Source organism: Dermatophagoides pteronyssinus, unplaced genomic scaffold (genome assembly GCF_027571235.1).
Source record: "Dermatophagoides pteronyssinus isolate colony J.1.1.1.1 unplaced genomic scaffold, Derpt_VIB-CSIC_2022.12 sq0043, whole genome shotgun sequence".
NCBI lineage: Eukaryota > Metazoa > Arthropoda > Arachnida > Sarcoptiformes > Pyroglyphidae > Dermatophagoides > Dermatophagoides pteronyssinus.
In genome coordinates, this window is record NW_027461566.1 from 121,608 (window position 1) to 137,119 (window position 15,512).

At 28.6% G+C, this 15,512-nt stretch overlaps 4 protein-coding genes across 4 annotated transcripts; 3 read left to right on the forward strand and 1 right to left on the reverse strand.

Annotated features, from left to right (window-relative positions):
- Positions 1-532: 532 nt before the first annotated feature.
- On the forward strand, positions 533-1,119 carry LOC113790493 (uncharacterized). Its single transcript, XM_027340167.2, has 2 exons — positions 533-671; positions 743-1,119. Exons 1-2 carry the CDS (start codon positions 620-622, stop codon positions 1,117-1,119), a joined length of 429 nt encoding a protein of 142 aa, XP_027195968.1. The 5' UTR covers positions 533-619.
- An 87-nt stretch (positions 1,120-1,206) lies between these two features.
- Polr1H (RNA polymerase I subunit RpI12) lies at positions 1,207-1,738 on the forward strand. Its single transcript, XM_027340168.2, has one exon. It carries the CDS (start codon positions 1,288-1,290, stop codon positions 1,645-1,647), a length of 360 nt encoding a protein of 119 aa, XP_027195969.2. The 5' UTR covers positions 1,207-1,287; the 3' UTR covers positions 1,648-1,738.
- crm (cramped chromatin regulator) lies at positions 1,648-5,351 on the reverse strand. The gene is made up of 3 exons (XM_027340165.2): positions 5,148-5,351; positions 1,911-5,082; positions 1,648-1,852 (listed from the first exon to the last, which is right to left on the reverse strand). Exons 1-3 carry the CDS (start codon positions 5,177-5,179, stop codon positions 1,739-1,741), a joined length of 3,318 nt encoding a protein of 1,105 aa, XP_027195966.2. The 5' UTR covers positions 5,180-5,351; the 3' UTR covers positions 1,648-1,738.
- A 176-nt stretch (positions 5,352-5,527) lies between these two features.
- ago (F-box and WD-40 domain protein 7) lies at positions 5,528-9,741 on the forward strand. Its single transcript, XM_027340163.2, has 2 exons — positions 5,528-6,088; positions 6,146-9,741. Exons 1-2 carry the CDS (start codon positions 6,070-6,072, stop codon positions 9,205-9,207), a joined length of 3,081 nt encoding a protein of 1,026 aa, XP_027195964.2. The 5' UTR covers positions 5,528-6,069; the 3' UTR covers positions 9,208-9,741.
- Positions 9,742-15,512: the final 5,771 nt, after the last annotated feature.

A 15,512-nucleotide genomic window follows, 5' to 3' on the forward strand; every position in this document is an offset into this window, starting at 1 on the left:
TTTTCCATTTTCTTTTTTTGTCTTTGTTCAAGCATACCGGCCAATGTCATTGTACGATAAAATCGACAACATAATATCCATATAAATACTGTCAATATAACTATGATTATTACACATACTATTATAATAAAAATCAATATGTTTGAGTCTAATGATTCTTCATCAGTTGTATTCGATTCACTATTTTTATTATCATAATTGGTTTCGGTTGTATCAGGAATCCAATCCATTTTTTTTTCATTCGAATCATTCGAAAATATTTAAAATCTGTATCGATATTTTATATACAAATGAAAAAATGAAAAAAAATGATTAATTTTAAATTTAATTAAAAAAAAAATTCATTATTTTGCTCAAACGTAATAACGACAATTGATTGTTGTTATACATACTTTCAACAACAACAACAACAACAAAAAACCCGACCGTTAGATAGGTAATATTATTGTCAATTCATTTTACGGAAATATCCAATGATGAGTTGACAATTTATTGTCAACCAACGGTAACGGTAAGCAATATGAATCTGTGTCACCAATGTAAATCATCATTATTCGAATTGTTATCGAATTCGAATATCTGTCATCATTCGTGAAAACATATTTTTCGAATAAACAACATGCACATTAAACGATTAATTTTGATTATCTTGATTGATTTTATCATACCGGGTATGTTGATTTTGAAGTTTTACGTTTTGGAATTCAATATTGATTTGATTCAATTGTTTTTCGTTTAACAGGACAATCATTAAAATGTTATATTTGTGATTATAATATAAATTATTGTAAAACACCACATTGTTATAATAATTATGATGTTTGTAGTGCAAATCAATTTGCATCGGTTCTTGTACCGATACGTGAATGTCCAAGAAATTGTATGCTAAAAGCTGTTACAAATCCGGCCGGTATTGTATTGAAATGGAAACGTTTATGTGCACCCGAAGATGATTATACTAGTGGTTTTAGTTGCCGTATTGATTATGTTTTTGGTGCACGTATTGAACAATGTACCTGTGATAAAGATTTTTGTAATCATACCGGATCGATGATTAAAAAACAACATTATTTTCATTTATTAGTATTGATTATTCTTATTATTTTTATAACTATTTGATAATTTTATTTTGTTTTGAAAAAATAAATTTTGGCGAGCAAAAAAAAAAAAAAAAAAGAAATTTCGAATTTAAATTCCATCATCTACTTTATGAAAAGCGCATTACGATGTAAACACATCAAAACAACCACACACGTGAGAATCTCTTATCATCATCGATCGTAAATAATGAATTCGATTGCATCGAAAGATTTTTGTGCTCGTTGTGGTTCGGTATTACCGTTACCAACTTTTGAAGATTTTTCATCATCCGTTACATGTCCAATCTGTAATCTAACTGTTGATGCTAAACATTTTGATGGACAAGCAACTACCGTACAAAGAATATGGTTTAATCCACGATCAAATCTAAATAAACAACGAAACAAAGAAATCAATGCTGATGGTCCAGTTGTTGAACGTAAATGTGAACGTTGTGGTCATGATAAACAAACATTTGCTACATTACAAACACGTTCAGCTGATGAAGGCCAAACCATTTTCTATACATGTTTAAAATGTGGTGCTAAAGAAAATGAAAATTCATAATTTTACCTTTTTATATTTTTATTTAATGAATATAATGTAAATATTTTCACAATATAAATTTTATGAATAAAACATATCAAATAAAAATCAATTAATGAATAGATTTACCACCATCAGTAGATGTAATTTGTTCGGCTAGATCGGCAAATTTGGCCATCAAATCGATTGAATTATCTTCGGCAAACGTATTCATATGTGTTTCAATCTAATAACAATATTATTAATTAATCAATGATCAATGTTTTTGAAACATTTATACATACATCGGTAGGCAATGGTGCTAATGGAACAAGGACCGGTTCAACAGTTTTGACCATCGACGACGATGATGATTGTAGTGGATGATAATCATTCGATAACAGAAATGATCCATCCTGTGTGGAATTTGAAAACCATTCGTTTGTTTTATCCATTTCCGTCATTGTAACAGTTGAATCAGTTTGAATGGAAAGATTCTGTGTTGATGGCATTAGCTGAAAGTATGTTGTTGAATCGGTTGTTGTTGATGATGATGATTTGGCAGCTGTCTCCAATTGAATTGGTATTAATACTGATGATGATTTTTCTGGATTTTTTACATCATTAGTCATAGCCGTCAATACAATCTGTTTAGGTATTGTACCATCCACCGATTGTCTTAGATTTGATGCTCGTACAGTCAATAAAACGGTTGATTTTGATGTTGGTTGTGGCTGTGATAATGAATTACCATTCATATTAAGTATCTTATTCGGATGATGATTATACATAAATTTATTCACTGGTCTTCCAGCACGACGTCCACGAATTTTTAATTCTTTAAGAACTTCATCAATTTTATGTGGATCATCAACCAATACGGCTGTAGTACGATTATTCTTTATCGTTTTTATTTTCTCACCATTTTCATTTGAAACTAAACATGATGATTTATTTAGATTGGATTTACTACTATGACCAGATTTGGTAGCAATTATCGGTTTTGAATTTCGTCCATCTTCATCACTTATATTATCATCATTTTGATTAGATGATTGTTCAGGATTATTAGTAACATTATCATTTAAAATTGTTTCCTGAATTAGATTCGATAATAATTGTGAATTTGGTTGTTGTTGATTAGTAATGGTGTTTGTTGTTGTTGTTGTCGTTGAATTTTTGTTAGCTTGTCGTTTACGTAGATTCGATGATGATATAGACAGATTATTATTATTATTATTCGTTGATTTTTTATAATTCATTAATGTCATTTCGGCTGCTATCAAAAATTTTTTCAATGTATTCAATGGTTTTGATTGAATTTCATCACAGACTAATGAATCTTTTTCATCAACAACAATCCAACTATATTCAAGAGTTATTTTTTCCGGTTGACAAAAAAGTAGATATAATTCACCGATAGTAACCATTTTTCCTTCATTCAATGTCCATCCTATAAGTGCTTGTTCGGCTGTTAACATTTCTACCGTTTCGGTTAAATCTTTTGTACAGCTACGTTTACGATTCGATTTCGATATATCCGTTATTTTTATCGATTGATCATTATCGGAAATATTTTTCTGAGATGATTCATTATCACCATCCAAATCATCATTCAATATTGGTTTATTAACATCAACACTACCAACACCACTATCATCATCTTCATCGTCAATATCACCACCACCGGAAAGCCATTGTGCTAATGTTTGATTTGAAGGAGGTTCAGGTAAACGAATATCATCATCATCAATATCATTTACTGATTGTGTTGAATTGGTAATCGATTCTTGTTCATAATCATTTTTCCATTCTGAATAAGATTTATTTTTATCATTCATATAATGATTTCTAGGTGATACTTCTAATTCTTCATTCATTGAATCTAATAATTTAAATAAATCTATTGGTTGTGGATCATTACCATTATCATCATCTTTTTCATTACGTTCATCTTTATTATTATTATCAACATTAGGACATTCACAACATTCAATATTTGTATCTTTTGAAATAGCCGTCAAACCATTAGTATCCATTGAAATATTTGTCGATTTTTTAGCAGCAGCAGCAGCAGTTTTTTTATTCATTTTAGATTTTTTCATCAAACTATTAGCATCGTTGAATGTATTTTTTAAATATGCAGAAAGTGAAACATCAATTTGACCGGTACCATGTGTTGTTGAACGATATGAATGATATGATATAGAATTTGCCGTTGATTTAAGTGTAACATCACAAAGTCTAGCAGAATTTTGAGCACGTAAACGAATATGACAATTATCATTATTCAATGAAGATTGATCAATTAAATCATTGTTCAATAAACGATTCGGATTCCAACGTTTTTCCAGATAACTAATCAATGTTGATAATCGTTGTTGCATAGAAAGTTTTGTTCGTAATCTTGGATTCTGTGCCAACGAATGTACACGTATCCAATCAGAATTTGTAGCTGGTATTAATTCGATTTGAATCTCTTTTGGCATTGATGGCTGTGTAGCTGGTTTATTAATTTTATTATCAATATTATGTATCTTTTTTAAGGCATTACAAACCGGTGTACGAATTCGAACATTTTTACCTTTCATCTTTACCACCGTATAACCATAATCAACTAATTGTTGAAGGCTAACATTTAATCGACAATCAAATTTTGGACCAAATCTTTTCCAAATTTCACCATAATTAATAAGGCCATAAATTTCTTGTATACCTTTATCAACATTAGCAGATATTTTTAATAATTGTGATATTTTATGCCACATACGATAATAAAAATGACGAACTTGTTCATAATTTTTAATCATTTCAGGTGCAATACCTTTCTTTTCACAACGTGATGCAATATATGATTGAATATGAGGAAAATCTTTACCATGTTCACCGAGTGCTTCGAAAAACCAACGAATATCATCTTCAGTCCAGGCTTGAATTTTACGTAAAGATTTTCCCGAATTTGAATTCGATGTATTGGCTGTCGTTACAGAAGTAGTAGTAGATGAAGAGTTTTTAATCTGATTACAATTACTATTTGCTTCATTATTTAATGCAGTACTCGAAATATCTGATGTTTGATTTGGTTTCTGACCTGTATCAAATGCTGGAATACTGTTTTGATCACATTCAGAAATTTGAGCTTGTTGTTGTTGTAAATCATTATGATCCGATGTTGATGACGTGACTAGATTGGAATTCTGTTGTTGTAAACTTTGATTTAAACGCTTTAGACTTAATATTCGATTTGATTTTCTTCGAATATTGAAATGATCATTCGTAACAGGTAGTGGTGTTTTAAAATCATTTGTTGATGGTGGTGATTCTTGACCAGAACAAATATTTTGGTCATCAGGTGGTGATAATTCCTGATGTTGTTGTTGTTGATTGATCGATGAGCTAACATTATTTGGTGATTGTCGTTTCGTTGATGAATGTTCATCCAACAAACTATTACATTCAATCTCAACATCATTCGAACTAATAATATTTAACGGAAAAAAATTATTTTTCACAAAAATTGATTGATTGATTAATAAACTTACTTTTCTAAACGTTTTCTTTTGATTGTTCTCATTGTTATATGAAAAATTTTCTATCTAAATTCTACATCTTTATTGAGTATTTAACCGAAACAAAAAAAAATCTATTTTTCTTTTTTCTTTTTTCGACCACAAAAAAAAACAAAAACAAATTGAATACAACTTTGTTTTCAAAAAAAAGAAAAGAAATAAAAAAAAGAAAAGAAAATTTGGCGCTTTTGTAAACAAAAACAAACGACTCGTCTTTTAATGAAAGCTCATATAACCATACATATAGTACGTATATCGTAAAGATTTTTTTAATTTTTTTTCATTCGACAACAAGGCGAGGTGTGATGATGAGCATACACACAGTGGTCACCCGTTTTCTTTCTTTTTTGTTTTTTTTTTTGTCTTCTGTCGTCATCATTGTCGTCGTCGTCGTCGTCGTTCATATACACAGCTGCTGCTGCCAGCCATCCAACCTTATAAAACTTGTGTCACACACATAAACACGCTGTATAAGCTCATCATCGCAACGAACTTTTGTCTTTTTTTTTGGGAGAAAAAAGTTCATATTGGAAACAAACAAACAAAAATTTTTTCGATCGATCCACCCATTTTCCACCTTTAACCTTTCTTCCTCTTTATTTGTTTCAAAACTTTAGGTGGATTGTTCTCCCCGTATAGACATTCGAAGATTTACCTAAAAAAAAAAAAATTTTCCAACGCGCGATCTTTGTCCTTTGTTTCACCTGTGAGCGAGTGAATGATTGTTGATGTTTTTCTTTGTTTTTTTTTTGGATTCGTTTGACCATTATCGTAATCACCATCATTACCATCATCATCAAAGATTAGAATCTCATTTTATTTATTTATTTTTTTCTGTTTTTGATATTCCATATTTGTTGAATATTTTACCTTTAAAAAACAAAAAATTCCATCCATGCTTTCGACGAATCAAAGTAAGTTTTGTTTTGTTAAATGAGTTTTGATATTAAAATATATATGCCCATTTATAGACGCCGATTATATCAATGTACATAGTAAACGTAAAAAAGAAAATCTAATTACATTTGATCAAACATCACCAACAAAAAAATATAAAATATCAATATTTAATGAAAGTGATTTTCCATCAACAACAACATCTACCACGAATAATTCAATCATTAACAACGTGGCCAATAATAATAATAATCCTATACATAATAATAATAATAACGTTGGTAAAAAGCCAGCAAATCTAGAACAATGGCTTATGATGTTTCATCAATGGACAAATAATGAACGTATTATTGCATTAGATTCATTAGTTACAAATGATATATGTGAAATACAACAAATGAGACATTTATTATCAATAATTGAACCACAATTACAACGTGATTTTATTTCATTATTACCAAAAGAATTATCATTATATGTATTGTCTTTTTTGGATCCACCGGATCTATTACGTGCTGCTCAAACATGTCGATATTGGCGTATACTTTGTGAAGATAATCTTTTATGGCGTGAAAAATGTCGTGAAGAAGGTTTACTTGATGATCATGAAACATTATCCGATTTGTTTGCATCTCGTATATCATCAATCAATAATGGTCGATCGTCAAAAATTCTTGACAACAAATCATCACCAAAATCATTAGATGTTAAAAATAATTCATCATCATCATCATCATCATCATCTGGCTATCATGATCAGATACAAAAAAATGATAATAATACAGCAGCATCAGCAACAGCCAAATGTTCTGAATATAAATTAGCATATCTACATCATAAAAATATTGAATATAATTGGCGTTATGGTATACTTGATTATGGTTCAAATATTAATGATGTTGATGATGATGATTCATTTATTGCATTAAATCTTTCAAATCAACCACGTGAAAATAATAATAATAATAATAATAATTCCATACAAAATGATAATAATGTACAACAAGCATTATGTGCAAATAATAGATCAATTAATTCATCAAATTTAGCTAATAATAATTCCAATTGTTCATCATCATCATTATCATTAACAACAACAACAAATGAACCTAAACCAAGAAAATTAAAAGAAATATTACATTTAAAAGGTCATGAAGATCATGTGATAACGTGCCTACAATTTAATCCTACCTCAAATATAATTGTTAGCGGTAGTGATGATAATACATTAAAAGTATGGTCAAGTATGAATGGAAGATGTTTACGTACATTAGCTGGACATACTGGTGGTGTTTGGTCATCACAATTATCAATTGATAATATTGTAATATCAGGTTCAACTGATCGTACATTACGTGTTTGGAATGCATTAAATGGACAATGTTTACATACATTATATGGTCATACATCAACAGTTCGTTGTATGGCATTACATGGATCAAATGTTGTATCCGGTAGCCGTGATACAACATTACGAGTTTGGAATATAAAAACTGGTGAATGTGTTCATGTACTTGTTGGTCATATGGCAGCTGTACGTTGTGTACAATTTAATGGTCAACTATGTGTATCCGGAGCATATGATTATCTTGTTAAAGTATGGGATGTACAATCTGAAACATGTCTACATACATTAGAAGGTCATACAAATCGTGTTTATTCATTACAATTTGATGGTCGTCATATTGTATCTGGTTCATTAGATACATCAATACGTGTTTGGTGTGCTGAAACGGGTAAAAGTAAACATACATTAATTGGACATCAATCATTAACATCCGGTATGCAATTAAGAAATAATATACTTGTATCGGGTAATGCTGATTCAACTGTACGTGTTTGGGATATAAATACTGGACAATGTTTACAAACATTATCTGGTGCTAATCGTCATCAATCGGCTGTAACATGTTTACAATTTAATTCAAAATTTGTTATTACATCAAGTGATGATGGTACTGTTAAATTATGGGATCTAAAAACTGGTGAATTTATACGTAATCTTGTTACATTACCATCGGGTGGTTCCGGTGGTGTTGTATGGCGTATACGTGCATCAAATACTAAATTAGTTTGTGCAGTTGGTTCACGTAATGGTACTGAAGAAACAAAATTATTGGTTTTAGATTTTGAAACACCACTTTATCCATCATCATCATCATCATCATCATCAACATCATTATTATTATCAAATTCATTTTTCTTAAATGATGATGATGAAATAATGATGATGTCCAATAATAATGATGGATCCAAATTATCTTCATGTGATTTTAATGATGATGATATTAATATGCCAAATAATGATGATGATGATGATGATAATAATGATGATAATAATTCATCATCATCAACACCTGTTACACCATTATTATTATTTGGTCAATCTATTTCCGATCCAATTAATTCCGAAACTAATACTACTACTACTACTAATCATTCAACAACAACAACAACAACAAATACTTCTACTTCTGTAACCTCCACAACCTCATCAACATCAACATCCGCATCATCATCATCGGATTCATTGAATCGTTTATCATCATTTTGTTATAATTGTAAATATGGATTTATTGATTTTGAAAAACAACAACAACAACAACAACAATCATCATCAACAACAAATTTATCGAATCCTTGCCATAATAATAATAATAATAATAATAATAAATCATTAACATCATCAATAACACCATCATCATCACAATCAATATTGAATTCGATCTCATCATCATCATTATCATCATCGATACAATCGTTAACATCAACATCATCGTCATCATCATCATCATCATCTACGAAAGACAAAAAATTGAATGATGATCAATCAAAAACAATTACAAATGATAATGATAATAGTCATGATTTGTATAATTGTTCTTCACAACAACAACAACAACAACAAAATAGTCCAAAATATTCAAATATGGATCTTGATACAAATATGGCAACTATTATAAATGATGAACAAAATAATGATGATGATGTTATTATGGAACATAAACAACAACCAAAACAACAACAAATTGAATCTGAAATATTGAACAATATTGTTGATAATTTGAATAATCCGGATCCAATTGAACCATCCATATCCGATAATGATAATGATGATGATGATAGCCAAATTTAGCATTTGATATCTTCACACATACATTTTTTTCCACACTTTTTTTGTTTTTATCTTTCATCAATGTATTTTATAAAAAAAATTTGTAATTTTTTTTTCTTCTGTGCTTGATTGATTGATGATTATAAATGCGCAAAATTAAAATTAATTAATTTTTTCTATATATAAAAAATAAGTAAAAAAAAAAATTTTATAAAATAAAATTATTTATTTATAAAATACAAACAAACAAACAAACCTCACTCCAAACATCCACCCACACACACACTCGAAATTTGTATATTCGAATAGTTTCCATATTCAGTTATCGATTTTGACGATCGATCAATCAATCAATCGATTGATTGAATCCCGAAGGTACAAATAAAACAACAGCGATGGTGATGGAAAATGTTTGTTTGTTTGATTTTGATTTTATTGGATTAATTTTTTTTTGAAATTTACACTCTATAAATGTATACAAAAATACCTAATTATTATTTGATAATTTTTTTTTAACTAAATGAATAAATTATTTCTGAAATTTTTCAAACATTTTTTTTACTTGTTTCGTTGTTTTCTGAAACTTTCACTCGGCGTGTGAATTTTTCCAATTTTTTTTCGTTCGTTTGGTGCGAAACACACACTGAAAAGCCATTGAACTTGAAAAATTTTAAAAAATTTTCTTTCTTTCATAGATTAGGTTGGATGACCCTATCTATACATCTTTGGTGGATTGTCAGGTTAAATGTTATTATCATGTTACAATGATGATGATTATGATGATAATAAGCAACGGGTCACGATAATTATCATGTCAGAAATTTCGTAAACGAAAAATTATTGATGATGATGATCAAACCGAAATAATAATAATAATAATAATAACCCTTTTCACAACCGAAAAATATAAAGATCATCTTCTTCTTCGGTATCCAATGATGTAATAGAAGAATGAGATGATAATGATTATGAATGAGATGATTTGATGATGGAGGGGGATTAACATTTATTCATTTTGTTCAACTTTCAATGAATTCGTTTCGTTTGTTTGTTTGTTGTTTGGCCGAAAGGTAAGTTGTTCGGGATTGCTGGCTGTCATTCATTTTTTGAAAAAAATTGATGCTGAAATGAAATTCATTTTTTTCCTGCTTTTTGGTTTGAAAGAGTTAACAGTCGATGAAATGAAATGGTTATTGGCCTTTTCTTTTCTTTCTCTCTCTCTCTCTCTCTTGATTGATTCCTTCAACATGCGAACAGTTCATTAACATTTCGTTCTATTGACCAGATTGGACAGAACAAATATTTTTTTTTGTTTTGTTTTGTTTCGCCAATCTGGTGGTCAACAACTACTTGATGATTATTAAAAAGTTGGTAAATTTTTTTACCAAATTCAAATTCAAATGTTAAATTTTTCGCGGAAATCTTTTGTTTATTTTAACCCTAAAGTACAACCAACATATATAATATGAACAATACGGAAGAACATTCTGATCAAATATCCAAACACACACTCACACACACACAGGTGGATCATCAAATTGATCAAATTTTTAATGGATGAAATTCTTTGTTTTTCTGCTAAAAAAACCCTTGAGGGTTTGAATTTTTATTTTTATTTTTGCTTCTGCTGTTCTTTTACCAACAGCTAAATCATCGATGATGATGATAGAATTTCTTTCCCCAAAAAAAAATCAATCAAGGTTCAATCAATTAATCATCAGGTAAAGTATTAATCATTTATTTACATATTCAACATGTTTTTTTTTCAAGAATAAATTTATTGTAGAAAAACAAAATGTTCAAGCAACGTTTATTTTTGGAAAAAAATCAATTGTTCATCTCTATTAATTTATTCATTGAAAACTGATTGATTAATCATCGATTTGGTTAGACAAATCAGACATTAATATCCAAAAAAATAAATGAGAAAAAAGTGTCAAATCAAATCAACGTTTCATCCGGCGACGACTACATTTCATTTCATTTTCATCGATTATATCATATTCATTCATTCATGTTTTATTTCTGAAAAAAACGATGAAATCATCGATGAGGATGATGTTTGTCTTTTTTCCTTTAATATATCCGGTGCATATGAATTTTCTTTTTGTAAAACATCAATGATGATGAAATAGCGATTAAATAACGATGATGATGATGATGATGGTAATAATAGCAATGAATGAAAATTTCCGGCTGGGGAATTTTGATTCTGATATTGTCCATCATCATCGAGTCATCGAATCATCGAGTCATCGAATCATCTACGTTTGATGATTTATTGGTTATTCAGAAAAAAAATCTCTATTATTAACAAAACACGTGTACAAAACATCTTTGCAAACAAGAAAAAAGATCCTCTTTTTTCTTTTTTTCTTTTCACAATTCATTCACAAAAATTATTTTTTTTGGGATTCATCAATCAAAAATTTCATTCTTTGATGATGGTGGCTTTCACTATAGTAGACTATGGATTTCTGTCAATTTTTTATTTTGTTTTCTTCTTTTCCCTCCCCTCCTTCCTCTGTCTATATTTATCTTTGATGATGAATATATCTTGTCATTCAGATGTCAAGGAGATGATGATGATGATGAATAAAAAAAAAAAATACTATCAAAATTTTTGGTGAATGAATCAATGAATCAATGAATGAATAATGGAATTTAATCAACAGAAAAAAACAAAATTTCATATATAAAAAAAATCGAAATCTATACTTTCTTATTCATAGACATATGCACTATGTATTGTTCTGATGGGTTAAAGAAAAAATTGAATGCAATCATCAAACAAATCATAATCATAATATAACCCATCTATCTGTCCTTGACATGAATAGGAGGAATATTTAAATAGGGAAAACAAATCTTTCCATTTTTTCGTTTTGTTTCGGTGGCTTATTAGGAAAAAAAATGGGAAAAAAATGAATTTTTCGTTTCTTCGTTTCTCCATTTCTTCTTCGAAAATAATGTTTCAATCACGAAATTTTTTTTTTTGTACAAAAAGCCTAATTGAAAATCCAATCATCATAATCATCATCATTAATGAAATCAGATTCGTCGTTGTTGTTGTTTGAATTGATTATGAATTTCAATTTCAATCATCATCATTATCAATTATCGTTTGAGGATTACGTTAATCTTAAATGGACAATAGCCATATCATCATTTATTTATGTATGGATGGATGGATGGTAGTAATTGTCATTCATTCACATTGATGATGATGATTTGTATAAATTTTCTCTTAGTTTCTCTCTGTCTATCTGTCTTTCTCTCTCTAAAGGTGTAAAAGCAAAGATTAATTGATTTGGCCGGAAAAAAGAATTACACAGCAGTGGTGAATATATTGAAAGTGAAAGAAAAAAAACGCAATTTATTAAATTCACACCCACCAAAACACTATCAATTTATTGATGAAGAAAAAAATCAAATAGTTACTATTTGATGTTTTGAATGATCATCGATTTGAAATTATTGGAATTTGTTTTTTGATTTTTTGATTTTGAATTTTTGAATTCAGAAAATTATAAAATAAAATTAATTTATGCAATTTATGAATGTCTGTAATTTACTGTCATTTTTTTTCTTTGTTTAAGTAGAAAACGAATGAAGAAACAAAAAAAGATTCAAGTGCAAAAAATAGTCTATTGAATCCAACCCCAATCCTTTTTTGTTTTTACCAACATTGAATTTTTATTCATTGATCAATCTGGTCAATCAATTATTTGATTGATTTCATTCGGAAACAATGAAAAAACAAAAATTTGTATTTTCAATCAAATTTGTATTTTTTAATCAACAAAGAACGAAAAACGAAAATATTAATTCAATTAAGAAATTATTATAATTAGATAATTTATTAATCAACTGACAAAATATTTAGACAAAACAAAAAAATATGGATATTTCCCCACAGACATTGTACGGCTATAGATCATCATTATTATCATTGTTTTTTTATTGATTCATTACATCCTTAAAAAATTGGAATTTAATGTCGACAATGATGATGATGATCAAGATGCGTTCCATCAATTCCAGAATTATTATTATTGCATCTTCAAAGTTTTTTCGTTGTCTATATTTATTTCAAACAGAAAAAAATGAGATATGAGAATTGAATGATGCGACGAAGACGAAGACGATGTTCAAGGTCTACACGTTTTTTCTTTTCTGTTTTTGTTGTTGAATGGATTTTTTTTCTCCTTTTTCTCCTGTACATTTCATTATCATTATTAAATTTTTTTTTATATTTTTCTGCATTCTGAATGGTGAATATGATGAGTGAACATTTGTTATTTTACAAAGATAATTTGGCTGCTGATGCTGATGATGAGCCTGGAGGCCATCCGACCAAGATGAGCAAAATGAGAGAATGAGAGAGTTTGATCGATTAAAGATCGATATTGTTAATGTAAAATAAACATCTTTTCTGCCAATCGATTGATTGATTGATTTGATTTGATTTTGATTTTGATCGATTGATTCATCAACGGAAAAACATTATATGATTGGAAAAATGAAAGGGGTTGAATGAATCGAAATTTTGAAATAACTTTTTGCTTTTTTCCTTTTATTTTCGTAAATAAACAAAAACAAGCTTTTATTGAAATTGAAAAAGAATTTATGGTTTGAAGTGGGGGGAAACAAGTGAATCTACAAAATTCTTTCAAAATGATAATAATAATGATGACCATGGACCCTGTTGAAGTCAATAATAATAATAAAAATACCAAAGTGTGTTTGTAAGTGTTTATTCAACCATATAATTAACATTTGTTATTTGTTACGGTCGGTTTCTTTTTTCCTTTTCTTTGTATTCAATACATCCAATCGATCAATCAATCATGATGATGATGAAGATTCAACAGCAGATCGAATCTGTCACTATGTAATTTTTTTTAATGTAACAAACGTATGCGGACGGTCAAACTTGTAATGTCAAAAGACCGAGAGACAGACAAAGAACCATTAATGTTTATTTATTTGTTATGTAACAAAAAAAACACACAAGGTTTTTCATTTCATTCTTCTTTTAACTTTTGATTTCTTTTTCGAAAAAATGATCGCTTTTGTTGTTGTTGTTGTTACTTTCGTTGTTGTTGTTGTTGTTGTTCAAATAAAGTAAGTAAAGCATGACCAAAATAGATAAGAAATGTGAACATCATTTGCCCATATTGAACAACAACAAGAATAATGGAAGAAATTTATAAGGTTTTTTCTCGAAATCAAAAAAGGAAAATGTCATTATCATTGGCTAAACCTTTGAATACTTTTTCTGATCCCCAAAAACATCAATTTAAAACGAAAGAAAATTTTTTTGTCCAAAAAATAAATTTGGCAATGAAATTACTACTTATTTTCTTCACTAAATCTTCATCCAGTTTTTTGATCCGATATCGTTTATCATCATTATGAAATGATTTTTTTTTACATTTTTCACTTTTGATTTTTGATTTTTTATGTTTTTTTTGATCTTTTTGATTTAATTTCTTCTGAAAAACCAAATGAAGAGATTTTGTTGGTTGGTTTTCACGCCAATCTGGACAATAACCTGTAAAAATTTTGCAAGTTTTGCAAAATGAAAGTGAAAATCAAAATATAAAAAAAACTGAAATTTTTGAAATTCTTTAACCAAAACTAAACAAGAAAAAATTCAGGTGTCATCATTATCATTATCGATCAATTTTGTGGATAAAAAAGTGAAGAAAAATGGGAAAAAAAATGATAAAAAACTTGCTGTTTTTCACTTGTTGTTTTTTTCACTGATAATAATTTTCAAAAAAAAAGGTTACCTGTCACTTTTTTTCTAACTTGTTGATTATCATCATTATCATTGACATATGCAAGCTAAGAGTGTGTGAGTGTGTGTGTATAATTTATTTTTAATTACTAAAATTTGTTTTCTTCTTTGGCTAAAATGTTATTGAACGATCATTATCAGGATCAACATCATCATCATCATTCTACACACACAAACAAACAAACACACATTCCATTCTTCAAGAGTATCATCACGAAATATTGCGCAATTTATTTTCTCGTTGAACATTATCACCGGTTGCATATCCAAAATGAACAAAAAGACAATCAAATTCATTATCGATTAATTTGATAATAATTTCATTAAAGTTTTAGGGAGAAAAAAAACGGACAAAATTGGCAATGGCCTTATTATCGATTATTATTATTATTATTGTATCGAATCGAATCCAATTGAGAATTGAAAACACGAGGCATATCTTGATTTTGTTACACACGACGAAAACAGATTTCTTCTTCTTCTTTCCGATATTTTAATTTAGAAAAAAATAAAATGGACA